The sequence below is a fragment of the Garra rufa genome, chromosome 1 (genome assembly GCF_049309525.1).
Source record: "Garra rufa chromosome 1, GarRuf1.0, whole genome shotgun sequence".
In the NCBI taxonomy this organism is placed as follows: Eukaryota; Metazoa; Chordata; class Actinopteri; order Cypriniformes; family Cyprinidae; genus Garra; species Garra rufa.
The window spans coordinates 55,204,672-55,219,111 of NC_133361.1; the positions used below are offsets into that span (position 1 = coordinate 55,204,672).

Sequence of the window (14,440 nt, forward strand, 5' to 3'; positions counted from 1 at the left end):
TATATAAATCCGTTTAGGTTTATTATCCTTATTCCATGAGGAATACATGATGTAATCACGGAGCCACACGTGTGACGTCACATCACCCCACTCGCTTTCTGTCTCGCCATTGGTCGTTTTCTCTGGTTCTACAGACGAGTCATCACTGCGGCTCAGACTAACTTGATCGCCCTGCGCCCTCCTCTACTCAGCTCTGATTGGCTGACAGAGACAAGCCCACTTATGTCTCGACCATGCCGTTGCCGACTGAGATTTTGTAAACAAAAATGGGCTTGTTTTTCGGCGCTTTACATTAAAAATAAATCAAATGCATACACTCTTTTAACTCATAATCGACTCGCAGCGTATTAATTAAACAGGTCAGTATAATTATCACCGTGTATAATGATAATATATGAAAAAACAACAACAAAACATTTTCCAATTTAAATTAAACTAATAACAGTAAACGGCCAAGCTCAAAGAAGTGACTTCAACTGCAGTTCTAGAATCTTTCCAATGTTATATCACAGCCACTTGAATGGCAGTACCAAGAGCGCGCACCTCATGTGAAAGAGCGTCCACTCAAAGAGCAAGTTCTGATTGGTCCGCCGTCGTGTCAATCACTCACAGCAGTCTGGGGTTTGCCTGGCTCTCGCTGTTAGCATGCTAATGTGCAAAGCAAACTCCTAAGTCAACTTTGCCTTGTGCGGCAGTATGGAAACGAACGCGAGCAGGTAGTTGACAGAATCAGCAACAAAGTTGAATTTATCGAAAACTAAGCGGACGGATCTTACGCAACGCAGCCAACAAATGTCCGGGAACATTTGCTGTCCTGACAACTGCAAGAAGTTCATAACGTAACGTTAGTTTGCATGGAATAGCGCTTGTTGTGTGTGTGAATACTTCTGAAGTCAGCTTGAAAGAGCATTTAAGGACAATGAATCTGTCTTTTGACGACCCGTCACTGGACACACTGGACTCCAGTTTGTCTTTACATGATCAGAATGAAATTGACACGGCTCTGCTCAATGACATTGATGGTAAGAGATCATTTGTTTACACTTGGAGTGCTGATTTGCAGGCTGGACAATGTGAATTGTGTTTGTAGGTTAAGGACGGATGCATATTTACATTTACAGGCAGTGCTGTCAGACGTACACACGTGCTTATAATAACTAAACTTGTTTTATTGATTTATTTTTAATGTATAATACACGAGCTATCATATACAACCACTGTTTGATCATATAGAATGCCTGTTTTTCTTAGAATCAACTGTATTGTTTTTTTTATATATATGTATACATAACGTTACTAGTACTAAGGCAGTAGGTGTGAGCAGCTCTGATCAGGTGGTGTCTGATGCTAGGCGTCAGCTACGAAAACATATCAGATATCAGACGCCTGGGTGCTTTATTTTGCACGTTTAATGTTGCTTTGCATGTTAGATCTTATTGAAACGAAAATAATAGTTATTATTAGATTATGGACAGTGTTCATTGTCTGGCTCTAGCAGCAGAAGTTGCATTGAGAGCGGCCCCGCCCCTCTCCAACTTGTAGCGGTTACGTCACGTGAGGTTACTCACGGTTATTCCCTCAATAGACCTATTCTGACCTACCAACACAGTTTTATTATAACTCATATTTAGGGGCTAAAACATAAAACCGACTGATAAAATGTTATCGATTTTGTGTGTCATAGAAAAAAGTGTTTTACAATTATTTCGCTACGAAATTATTAACACAGTGCGAGTATATCTCTCTGTGTGCGTTCGTTTATTTTTATATTTATTTGCTTTATTATAGTCTTTAGTGTTGATATTGTTAATTGTTCAGTTGTAGACGTACAGTGGATGTAGGTGAAGTGACCGACAGTAACCCTGCGCTGAAGCGGACGGTGTCCGATAGTAACCTCAAGCACGCGCGCGCGCTGCGCGGCATCGCGAGGCGCTTTCCAGGCTTCTGATTGGCTGAGCGCGATCACCTCATACAAACACTGGCCGCCGCCATAGTTGTGCACACTGAAGGAGTCTTATGTTATATAGGGTCACATGTATGCAAAACACGTTTTGAACAGTTTTTTTACACTGTTGGGTAATACAAATTTAAATTTGTTGCTGTTGTTCTTATTATAAAAAAATAATAATCAATAATAATTGGTTTATTGGTATATTATTATTATTATTATTATTATTATTATTATTATTATTATTATTATTATGTCAGCAAGGTTACCCTGTTTGGAGAGTTAATTCCCAACAGTATAAATAAATTAAATTTGTTATTATTATTATTATTAATAAAAATAAAAACATGAACAATATATTCACTGATATGTAATAGATGTGCATAAATATATCCTAATAATATTATTGTATTATTTAATAATGTTTTGTTAAAAAACTTGCACTATAATTTTAAAGAAGTCTCTTCTGCTCACTGAGCCTGCATTTATTCGTTCCAAAATATAGTAAAACAGTAAAATATTATTATATTATTATTAATTATATTGTTATATATAATTACTATTTAAAACAACTGTTTTCTATTTTAATATATTTTAAAATGTAATTTATTTCTGTGATTTCAAAGCTGCATTTTCAGCATTATTACTCCAGTCTTCAGTGTCACATGATCCTTCAGAAATCATTCTAATATTCTGTTCAGAAAACATTTATTATTATTTTTTTGTTGTTGTTGTTAAAAACAGCGAGTATACGTTTTTTGATGAATAAAAAGTTCAGAAGAACAGCGTTTATCTGAAATAGAAATTATTTTGTAATATTATAAACGTCTTTATCATCACTTTTGATCAATTTAAAGCATCCTTGCTAAATAAAAGTATTAATTTCTATAATTTCTTTCCTTAAAAAATTAAAAATAAAATAAATACTGACTCCAAGCTTTCGAATGATATATAGAGTGTATAATGGTAAATGCTGATTGAAGTTTGGCTCTGTCTATTCGTCAAAGAATCCTGAACACATGTACTTTTAACTTTTCATTTTTAACTATTGATAATAATAATAATAATACTACACGTTTCTTGAGTAGCAAATCAGCATATTAGAATGATTACTGAAGGATCATGTGACTGGAGTAATGACTGAAATTACGGGAAAAAATGACATTTTCAAAAATATTCAAATAGAAAGCAGTTGTTTAAAAATAGTAAAAATATTGCACAATATTACTGCTTTTGCTGCATTTTGGATCAAATGAATGCAGGCTTGGTGAGCAGAAGAATAAACATAAAAAATCTTGGAAAAATGATGTCTTGAGGGTGTGACTAGAGTAAATTGTCTGTTAAATGCAAGATAATTAAAATGTCATTATGCTGGCACAGCTAGATGAGTGTGATTAAATGATTTAGAAAAATGGTAACCCAGTGTTATCATTAATTATCAAGCTTTAATTTCGTCAGTATTTTTGTAGCCTGCAGGTTTTTGAGTTTCAAAACCGGTGAAGGCGGTTGTGAAACGAATGATCTTGACCAGGCTGTGTCTCTGTCCTTGTGCGAGAGGATTCGCAGTGAATGATGAAACTCTGTAATAGGGCACTCTGCAGTCAGATCAGCGTATCCAGACCTAGAGCTGAATTAAAGCCAGGTGCCATGAGCTGAATTTGCCATGGTTTAGTGCAGATGTGGGATCAGACCTGATGAGTGTGAAAATGAACTTGCGCTCTGTGGACACCTCGGTCGTGTTGAGGTGAAACTCAAAATAACCAGCAAAGTACACTGCCGTTCAAAAGTTTGGGATCAGAATGATTTTTAGTGTTTTTTAAGGAAGTCTTTTCTGCTCATCAAGGCTGTTTATTATTATTGAATAAAAATACTGAAAAACTGTAATATTGTAACATTTAATAGTGGTTTTTCTATTTTAATATACTTTAAAATAGAATTTATTTCTGAGATGCAAAGCAGATTTTTTTTTTTTGCATAATTACTGCAGTCTTCAGTGTCATATGATCTTTCAGAAATCATTCTAATAAGCTGATTTATTATTAGTGTTGGAAACCTGTGTTTGGAACCTGTGACACTTTTTTTTCAGAATTTTCTGATGACTGAAAACTTAAAAAGTTTCCAATTTAAAATGGAAATCTTTTATTTTACATTGTAATGATATTTCATAATATTACTCTTTCTCTGTGTTTTTGATCAAATAAATGGAACTTTAATGAGCAAGACTTTAAAAAAAAATAATAAACATTAAAAATGTTTCTGATCCCAAACTTTTGAAAGGCAATGTAAACAGGATCCTTTAAAAAAAGGATAATCAACTATTTGCATTAATTTGATGTTCATATTAAAGTTAAATGAATGCATTACTTGGATCTTATAAAATTAAAATGATCATAGTTGTCGCCAAGTACATTTCACTTTGAAAAAAGGATTGTACTGGCTAATTAAAAAAAATATATTTGTGACCCTGGACCACAAAACCAGTCTTAAGTCGCTGGGGTATATTTGTAGCAATAGCCAAAAATGCATTGCATGGGTCAAAATTATTGATTTTTCTTTTATGCCAAAAATCATTAGGAAATTAAGTAAAGATCATGTTCCATGAAGATTTTTTTGTAAAATTTCTACTATAAATATATTAAAATGTAATTTTTGATTAGTAATATGCATTGTTAAGAACTTAACTTGGACAACTTTAAAGGTGATTTTGTCAGTATTTTGATTTTTTTGCACCCTCAGATTCCAGATTTTCAAATAGATGTATCTCAGCCAAATATTGTCCGATCCTAACAAATATATCAATAGAAAGCTTATTTATTGAGCTTTCATATCTCAGTTTCGTCAAATTTAACCTTATCACTGGTTTTGTGGTCCATGGTCACATATATATATTGGGAACTTTATATAATATGCCAAAACAAAACCCTACTATAATAAAGTACAATTGTTGGTAACCCGAGTAAGAATGTAGGTGATTAGAGATCTCATGATTTTTTTTGACATGTTTCTGCAACAGGAAGCCAGTGCAGGATATTATTTTAATAGCCAATAAGCTATAATCAACCTTATAGTCAGGCAAAACCATACAGTACAGCTTGTACTGTAATAAAAAAATGAAGTTGCTTTTAAAATTTATTAATTCAAACTGCTTCTTTTGCAAACAATCCATGGTTGGAAAAGAAAATAAAGTACAAAGTCATCTGTGTTTTTGAGAAGCAGTTTGGGTCTATTTTATTTTATTTTATTTTATTTTATTTTATTAAAACACTTTTATTCAGAAAGGATAGACTAAATTAATCAAAAGTGACAGTAAAGACATTTATAATGTTACAACAGATATCTATTTCAAATAAATACAGTTTTGTAAATAAATACTGTAACTTTCTCTTCATCAAAGAATGCTAAAAAAATACGTATCCACAATTTCCAAAAAATAATAAAGCAGAACAACACTGACAATAATAAGAAATGTTTCTTAAGCATCAGATCAGCATATTAGAATGATTTCTGAAGGATTATGTGACACTAAAGAGAAGTGATGCTGAAAATTCAGCTTTACATCACAAGAATAAATTACTATTGATCAATTTTTTTAAATATATTCAAATAGAAAACAGTTGTTTTAAATTCTATTAATATGTCATAGTATTACCGTGTATACTGTATTTTTGATCAAATAAATGCTGCCTTTGTGAGCACAGGAGACTGCTTTCAAAAACATATGTGACCCTGGACCACAAAAAGTCGCTGGGGTATATTTGTAGCAATAGCCAAAAATACATTGCATGGGTCAAAATTTTAGATTTTTCTTTTATGCCGAAAATCATTAGGTTATTAAGTAAAGATCATGTTCTATGAAGATTTTTTGTAAAATTCCTACTATAAATGTATCAAAATGTAATTTTTGATTAGTAATATGCATTGTTAAGAACCTAATTTGGACAACTTTAAAGGTGATTTTCTCAGTATTTTGATTTTTTTGCACCCTCAGATTCCTCATTTTCAAATAGATGTATCTCGGCCAAATATTGTCCTATCCTAACAAACCATACACCAATAGAAAGCTTATTTATTGAACTTTCATATGATGTATACATCTCAGTTTTGTAAAATTTAACCTTATGACTGGTTTTGTGGTCCAGGGTCACATATTACCAACCTTTACATTTGAATGGTAGTTTATCTGCTTAAAGTTTATTTTGACAACAACTTTTATGATCCCCAAGCCTTGAAATACTCCAACTCACACTTAAATTTTTATCAGGTTGCATAAACCCACTTCTAAAGTACTATTAAATCCTGTTATTTTGTGTCAGTCATTTAACAGGCAGTAATTTATTGTACATCTGATTAAATTTGAAAGATTAGATTCATCTGTATGATAGTGATACCAAGTTGTAATGCACCTACCTTTTATTACAAGGCTGTTAAACACACATCTTGTTCTTTTTTTTTTTTTTGACAGTACATCCGATTAAGTTAATGCATTCCCTAGGAATCGGTTTGTGTCACAGGGACACTTAAAAGTAACCCATTACTCACAAAATCCGTCTCTATTTCCATGCTTTACCAGATATGCTCCAGCTTATCAACAACCAGGACATGGAGTTCGGAGGGCTGTTCGATCACGCTCCATTTCCTGCCTCTGCAACCCCTACGCAGGACCTCTCAGTCCTGACCCACTCCAGCCCTTCCTCTCCTGCACCTGTCTCTTCTACACCCACCAACACCTCCTCCATCCTCAGCAGCAGCCCCCATCTGGACGCCCTGCTGGGCCCCCCCATCACCCGCAGCTCCTCCATCCCAGACAAAGTGTTCCACCCTCCCACTTTCCAGCAGTCTCCTCTGGCACAGGTGACCTCCACCCCTACAAACCCCACCACACTACAGACCACGCAGCCCAAAGCTCAGCCTGCTCCATCTCCCAGCCTCCATCCTTCCACCTCGCCGGCCACAAGCCAAGTTGCCCCGGCCGCGAAAAGCCCTGCGTTTGGTGCTACCCAGCAGACCCTTTTCAGCTCACCAACACCCCAACCACAGCAGCAGCAGCCCGTGGTCACTTTCACCAACCAGAATGGCTTTACTGGTAAGTTTTATTAGCAAAAATCACTGATAGTGATATATGATCACTAAGAAGTTACACATTATTTTAAACTAAAACCTTTTTTTTTAACAACACAACAAACATATAATTTTTGAAAACAATACCATTATCATACACTAGTGCATTTTCATTTTAAAATGCGCAACTTTTTCAATGTTTACGCCTGTCCTTTACACTGCTCCGGCGTTTTCGACCCTCGAAAACTGAGACTTTTGGAAAAAATGCTGTTGCATTTCAGACTACGTTTACACTACTGCGTTTTTGTTTTAAAAAGAATAACTTTTTCTACGGTTACACCTGTCGCTTACTCTACTCAGGTGTTTTTTTGACCCAGGAGTTTACACTACTCCGCCGTTTTCAACCTTTTGAAAATAGTAACTTTCGAAAACTCTTCTGAACCCTATTTTAGTTTGAAAACGCTGGTATTGCATTTCAGGCTACGTTTACACTAGATTTTGTTTTAAAATGCATAACTTTTGCTACAGTTACGCCTACCGTTTACACTACTCTGGCGGTTTCGACCCTCGAAAATTGACACTTTCGAAAATGCTGCAGACCCCATTTTAGTTTAAAAACTCCCGGGTTGTGTTTTGAAACTACGTTTACACTAGTGCGCCTTCGTTTTAAAACGCTTAACTTTTGATATGGTTATGTCTGTCGTTTACAATAGTCCAGCATTTTCAGACCTTTAAAAATGGACATTTTCGAAAACACTTCGGGTCCCTATTTTACTTTGAAAACTCTGGGGTTGTGTTTCAGGCTGTTTACACTGGTCTGTTTTAGTTTTAAAACGCATAACTTTTGCTACAGTTATGCCTGCCATTTACACTACTTCAGCATTTTCGGCTCTCAAAAACACTGCAGACCCCATTTTAGTTTGAAAACTCCGGGGTTGCATTTCAGGCTATGTTTACACTAGTGCGCTTTCGTTTACACTACTCCAGCGGTTTGGACCCTCGAAAACGGACACTTTATAAAATGCTGCAGACCCCGTTTTACTTTAAAAACTCCGGGGTTGCGTTTCAGGCTACGTTTACCCTAGTCTGTTTTAGTTTTAAAATGCATAACTTTTTCTACGATTATGTCTGTCGTTTACACTACTTCGGCATTTTCGACCCTCAAAAAATGGAGACTTTCAGAAATGCACACTCCATTTTAGTTTGAAAACTCTGGGGTTGCATTTCAGGCTACGTTTACACTAGTGTGTTTTCGTTTTGAAATGCATAACTTTTTCTATGATTATGCCTGTCCTTTACACTATTCCAGCATTTTCAACCCTCAAAAACGGAGAGTTTAGAAAAATGCTGCAGACCCCGTTTTAGTTTGAAAACTCAAGGGGTTGCGTTTCAGGCTACGTTCACACAAGTGCGTTTTCTTTTACAGTGCAGACCCCGTTTTACTTTTGAAACTCTGTGCTTGTGTTTTAGGCTACATTTACACTAGTCTGTTTTCATTTTAAAACACATAACTTTTGCTACAGTTTCGCATGCCGTTTACACTACTCCAGCAGATTCGACCCTCGAAAACGGACACTTTCAAAAACGCTGCAGACCCCATTTTAGTTTGAAAACTCCGGGGTTGCATTTCAGGTTACGTTTACCCTAGTGCGCTTTCGTTTTAAAACGCGTAACGACAGGGCATTTTCAGCCTTCGAAAAATGGACACTTTGCAAAAACGCTGCAGACCCTATTTTAGTTTGAAAACTCTGGGGTTGCATTTCAGGCTACGTTTACACTAGTGTGTTTTCGTTTTAAAATGCATAACTTTTTCTATGATTATGCCTGTCCTTTACACTATTCCAGCATTTTCAACCCTCAAAAACGGAGAGTTTAGAAAAATGCTGCAGACCCCGTTTTAGTTTAAAAACTCTGGGGTTGCATTTCAGGCTACGTTTACACTAGTGTGTTTTCGTTTTAAAATGCATAACTTTTTCTATGATTATGCCTGTCCTTTACACTATTCCAGCATTTTCAACCCTCAAAAACGGAGAGTTTAGAAAAATGCTGCAGACCCCGTTTTAGTTTAAAAACTCTGGGGTTGCGTTTCAGGCTACGTTTACACTAGTCTGTTTTCATTTTAAAACACATAACTTTTCCTATGGCTATGCCTGCAATTTCCACTACTCCGGCGGTTTCGACCTTCGAAAATGGACACTTTCAAAAACGCTGCAGACCCTGTTTTAGTTTGAAAAGTCCCTCAAAAAATGGAGACTTTTGAAAAAGCTGCAGACCCCATTTTAGTTTGAAAACTCCGGGGTTGCATTTCAGGTTACGTTTACCCTAGTGCGCTTTCGTTTTAAAACGCGTAACGACAGGGCGTTTTCAACCTTCGAAAATGGAGACTTTAGAAAATGCTGCAAGACCCTATTTTAGTTTGAAAACTTAGGGGTTGCGTTTCAAGTTACGTTTACACTATTGCATTTTTGTTATAAAACACAAAACGTTTTCTACGGTTGTGTGGACTGAGATTGTTTCTGAAATGCAGTGAAAATGGCAGTGTAGATGTGGATCATTTTCATTTTAAAACGCTGTTTTAAAATCTCTCATTTGTGTGCAAGATCTACCAGTGAAAAGAAAACTGCAAGATGGAACCTTCAGAAACATGCCATGCCAGCCTTATCTTATATTAATGTCCTGATAAACTATGTAAAAGAACATTTGTTGGCACAGCAATAGCGGTTAAATCAGTTGAGCTAAGCATTAAGATCTAGTGTTATCATATCACAGTGATTTCAAAGCCATTTTTAAATCTGTGCAGTGCTTACATATTTGATTGCACGGTTGAATTAGATATGTGCTTTTATGAAAGAATGTGTTCATGACTCTTTACAGTAACCTGATCAAGTGTTATAAATCTCACTCCTTCAGCAGACTCACCTTTTTTATTTGAAGGTTTATGTGTTCTTTTGTGTAATGATTATGCATGTTGTTCATGAATGCACGGCATGCAAGTTGTTAATGACTACCACTATTACTAAGACTATAAAATGCTTCACCTTTGATCAGTCATGTCAGCACTACTGTTCAGGTAGCTGTAATCTGTTATGAGAAGGCAATTTGAGTTCAAGGTGTAGACGGTGAAGTCACTGTTGTCAGTCCTGGAAACCTAGTGAACTTTTACCATACAGTGTGTTCATGTGTAAAGCTGCCCAGCCCACATTCTTTGGTTGTATATGCTTTTATCATTTCCTTTCATTCTGCTTATCGTTTTCGAGCCTTAGGTAATGTCACCACCAGTCCAAAGAGAATACAACATCACACTAGTGTATATCAAAGTTCATTCAGGGTGAATTGAGTTATGTGTTTATGTAGTTAAATTACTGTCTTACTGTTATTATTGCGGTCATGCGTCCCATCAGAATGAACTGTGATAAGATAACAGCATGATTTTGTTTTGTGTGTGCGCTCAAGTCTTAAAAAAAATCATTGGATATTATTATTCTTATGTGGGCTAGAAATAGGTGTGACATAGCAAACCATATTTATTGAAATCACTAAACTAATCAGTGAAAATCTGCGTTAGTTTAATAATGCAGTGAATGAGTGCCATCAGAATAAGAGTCGAAACAGCTGATGCTGCATCAGAATATGTTCTTGAATGATTGCATCTTCACATATCAGAAGTTTTCAAGTTATATTCAAGTGACAAAGGGTGATTAAGATTTTTGTTCTAATGATTTACTGTTTTAGTGCAACTTCTTGCCTTTCTATCCACTCATGATCTGATTCTTGTTCTTGCAGCTGTAACTCAGCAGAGCTCTCCTCAGCCAATCCCGAGTCTACCTGCCTCTCCACAGAATGTTCAGCCAATGGCGATCCAAGCCCAGGTGCAGAGTCTGTCGGCTTCACCAATCCTGACCACCTCCTCCAGCCCTCCCACACAGACCATCTCCCCTCAGGTTCAGCAGGTTCCTGTAAGTGCTTTATTGGCCTGATGATGCCCACATTTGCACGATAACTAATATTTTACAGCCTTTATCATGTGTACTAAACATTCTTTGTGGGTTTTGCAGGTTTTGTTGCAGCCGCAGTTTATTAAAGCAGACTCTCTCTTACTCACAACTCTGAAACATGATGCATCTATGGTAACAACAGTTGCAACACCCTGCATCACATCGCTGGCTACATCCACGGCACCAGTCCAGAACACCCCACTGCAGGTACACAAGACCTGTTCACAACAACAGTTACAAAATATCACCAAGCCAAGTTAAAAACTCACAGATTTGCTTCAGATTGTTGTTGGTGTGAACTGGCCGTCAATCATTTAGTAGCACTATAGATTTATGTTTAAAATATTTGGTATTATATTTGGTGCTATACCTCCAGCTGTCCTCAGCGCGGCGCGACGTTGCGCTGCGTTTCTCGTCCGGTGTGCGACCCCCTTTAGAGTCTCTATTTTAAACTCTCTAGCGAAAACAATAAATTCAACAAGTCAAGATTTATTCCTGCTTTTGAGTTGTGCAAAAAATCTACTTTTTTGAACTCCTCCTAGACAGTTTGTCCGATTTTCTCCAAAATTGCCAAAAGATCATATTTAAGATTTTCGAAAATGCTGGCAAAATTGATCAAATACTATTTGATATACAAAACCGTTTTCGTAAAGCGTGTTAAAGAATTTGACGAGATTCACACACACACACAAAAAAATGGACATGAAGCTGTATCTTTGCAGACATTTGGAGGATTTGGGCTGCAATATGATAAGGACCTGAGGACACATGGGTAGTTTCAGCACAGTGGTGGTCAGAAGATATAAAAATTATATTTCTGCTTACAACTTCTGACCAGTTTGGCCAAAAATAATCTGATTGGTCTTGTTACATCTGGAATGGCATACCAAATTGAACAGTAGCTAATTTTCCTATGTCAGCCTCTTTGGGCATTGGCTGTTTAGATTTTTTTTGAAAAATCTACTTTTTCAAACTCAAAAGTTCTCTACAAAAGCTATTTGATATACCTTTTTGTTCACACACACACACAAAAAAAAATGGATGAGACTATAGCTTTTTAATGCTTTAGCGGATTTGGACCAAACTTGGTACATCTTATAACAAACATGACCTTAGGGCACATGAGTAGTTTCAACACAGCATCACCTAGATTTTCACCAAAATTGGCTCAGATCATATTCCGACAATGCTGCCAAAAGTTCAAATCAAAGGGTTTTTGGTATACTAATCCCCTTTCATAAAACGTTTTAACGAATTTGAAAAAAATCGCACAAAATTGACACAAAACTATAACTGGCAATGCTTTAGTGGCCAGCACAACTAACACCTAATGGTCAAAAGATTAAAAAAATGCCATTTATGATTATAGCTTCTGACCAGTTTGGCCAAAAATAATCAAATTGGTCTTGTTAGATTCAAAATGGCACACCAAATTGAACAATGTCAGCCTTTTTGGGTATCGGAAAATGTTTTTAACAGGGGACACCAACTCCGCTTCTGGAGAGCTCACCATACTGCAGAGTTCAGCTTCAACCCTTTATCAAACACACCTAAACCAGCTAATCAAGGGCTGCATCCTAAATCCTATAGGCCTTGTTGCCTAGCTGCCTTATGTGGCAGTGACTTCGCAGGCAGCGTTTGCACACAAAGGCACCTCACAAACAGATTTCGGAAGTGCTTCTGAGGCAGCGTAATGGTTTAATGATCTACAACAAAATAGAACAAGCTTTGGTGATAACTAAGCAAATATTTAATTACTACAATACTGATTTCTCAGTAGATTAAATATCAAAAACACACAAACTGACCACCAAACGCAACTTTCAGACACCATCTTAATTTTTTTTCTCAACCATCACGGAATGGCCCCTGAATTGCTGCTTGCAGATATTTTTGATATTTAATTGATTGAGGTCTCTCACTTTTAGATTGCCATTTCACAAATGCCTAAAGCATTTCTGAAGACCCCAGTTTTTATTTTGTTGATCTGTACATCTCTCGTCTCAGGCTCTGATGAGTGGAGGCACCATCCTGACCACCGTTCCACTGATGGTGGACACAGAGAAACTGCCCATCAATCGCATCGCCATCAGCGGGAAACCGGGCTTCCAGCCACACAAAGGCGAGAAACGCACAGCTCATAACGCCATTGAAAAACGCTACCGCTCCTCCATCAACGACAAGATCATTGAGCTCAAAGATCTGGTGGCTGGCACAGAAGCTAAGGTGGGCTCATTGTCTGTCAAAACTTAGGTACACTTCTGGTTATATAGTCACCAAGAAAAACATACTCATGGTAGTGACCTTTAAAATTCATTTGAAAACTTTAACCAGAAGGTATGAGCTAACCAAAGTAGATTTTGTAGCTCTTATCTTACATTGAAGATGTCTTAAATATCACTATAAGATGAATCTTCTCTCTTATACAGCTCAATAAGTCAGCCGTGTTGAGAAAAGCCATTGACTACATTCGCTACCTTCAGCAGTCCAACCAAAAACTAAAGCAGGAGAACATGGCACTCAAAATGTCCATTCAGAAGAATAGTAAGTTCAGTTTCAATATAAATTAAATGCAGTAATATGATTTAATATACCACACTACTTTTTTTTTCCTTTGCATTGACCCGTCCCTTCTCCTCCTCAGAGTCTCTAAAGGACCTTGTGATCATGGAAGTGGACGTGAAACCAGAAATCCCCACCCCTCCAGCATCAGACGTCGGCTCGCCTCAATCCAGCGGCCCATTCTCACACAACGGCAGCGACTCCGAGCCGGACAGCCCGATGGGAGAAGACAGCAAGGTAGCAGAAACTCCAGAGCTCCTATCATGCCTTTAATGAATTGGCTTCAGTCGTGAAGTAATTGGATGTGTTAGTGTGCAGTGGATAATTTGATTGCCTGAGGTCAAGAACTTGGAAGAATAACCATGTAATGATCTAACTCTAATGTCTGTTTCCTGTTCTGTCAATTAGCCTGTGGTTGAGAGGGCTGGAGGAATGCTGGACCGCTCTCGCATGGCTCTCTGCGCCTTTACTCTGCTCTTCCTGTCCTTTAACCCGCTGGCGTCCCTGCTGTGTGGCGGCTGGAGCAGCTCTGGGACGACTGTGTCTGGACACACAGGAAGGAGTATGCTAGCAGTACAGGATGCAGGTGCTAATACTCACAGCTTTGCTTGTGTGAGACACAACATCTTCAAAGTACATCTCATTCCAGTCTAAATTCTAACAATGGTCTTGTTTTGATACATGTAGCCGAGTCTTGGGGTTGGATGGATTGGATGTTGCCCACTCTTCTGGTGTGGCTGTTGAATGGCGTTTTAGTCGCTGGAGTTTTGATCCGACTGCTCGTGTATGGAGAACCCGTGACCAGACCTCACTCAGAATCATCTGTCCTCTTCTGGAGACACCGCAAACAGGCCGATCTAGATCTAGCCAGGGTATA

At 37.3% G+C, this 14,440-nt stretch overlaps 1 protein-coding gene across 1 annotated transcript in view; it reads left to right on the forward strand.

The window, feature by feature from the left end:
• The first annotated feature begins 519 nt into the window (after positions 1-519).
• The window catches only part of srebf1 (sterol regulatory element binding transcription factor 1), a 32,416-nt gene continuing 18,495 nt past the window's right edge, over positions 520-14,440 (forward strand). The window contains exons 1-9 of the mRNA XM_073842957.1: positions 520-1,022; positions 6,519-7,031; positions 10,790-10,962; positions 11,062-11,208; positions 13,009-13,227; positions 13,431-13,545; positions 13,646-13,800; positions 13,972-14,149; positions 14,251-14,435. Of these exons, the coding sequence (XP_073699058.1) occupies positions 920-1,022; positions 6,519-7,031; positions 10,790-10,962; positions 11,062-11,208; positions 13,009-13,227; positions 13,431-13,545; positions 13,646-13,800; positions 13,972-14,149; positions 14,251-14,435 (1,788 nt within the window). The 5' untranslated portion in view covers positions 520-919. The remainder of the gene's footprint in view (positions 1,023-6,518; positions 7,032-10,789; positions 10,963-11,061; positions 11,209-13,008; positions 13,228-13,430; positions 13,546-13,645; positions 13,801-13,971; positions 14,150-14,250; positions 14,436-14,440) is intronic.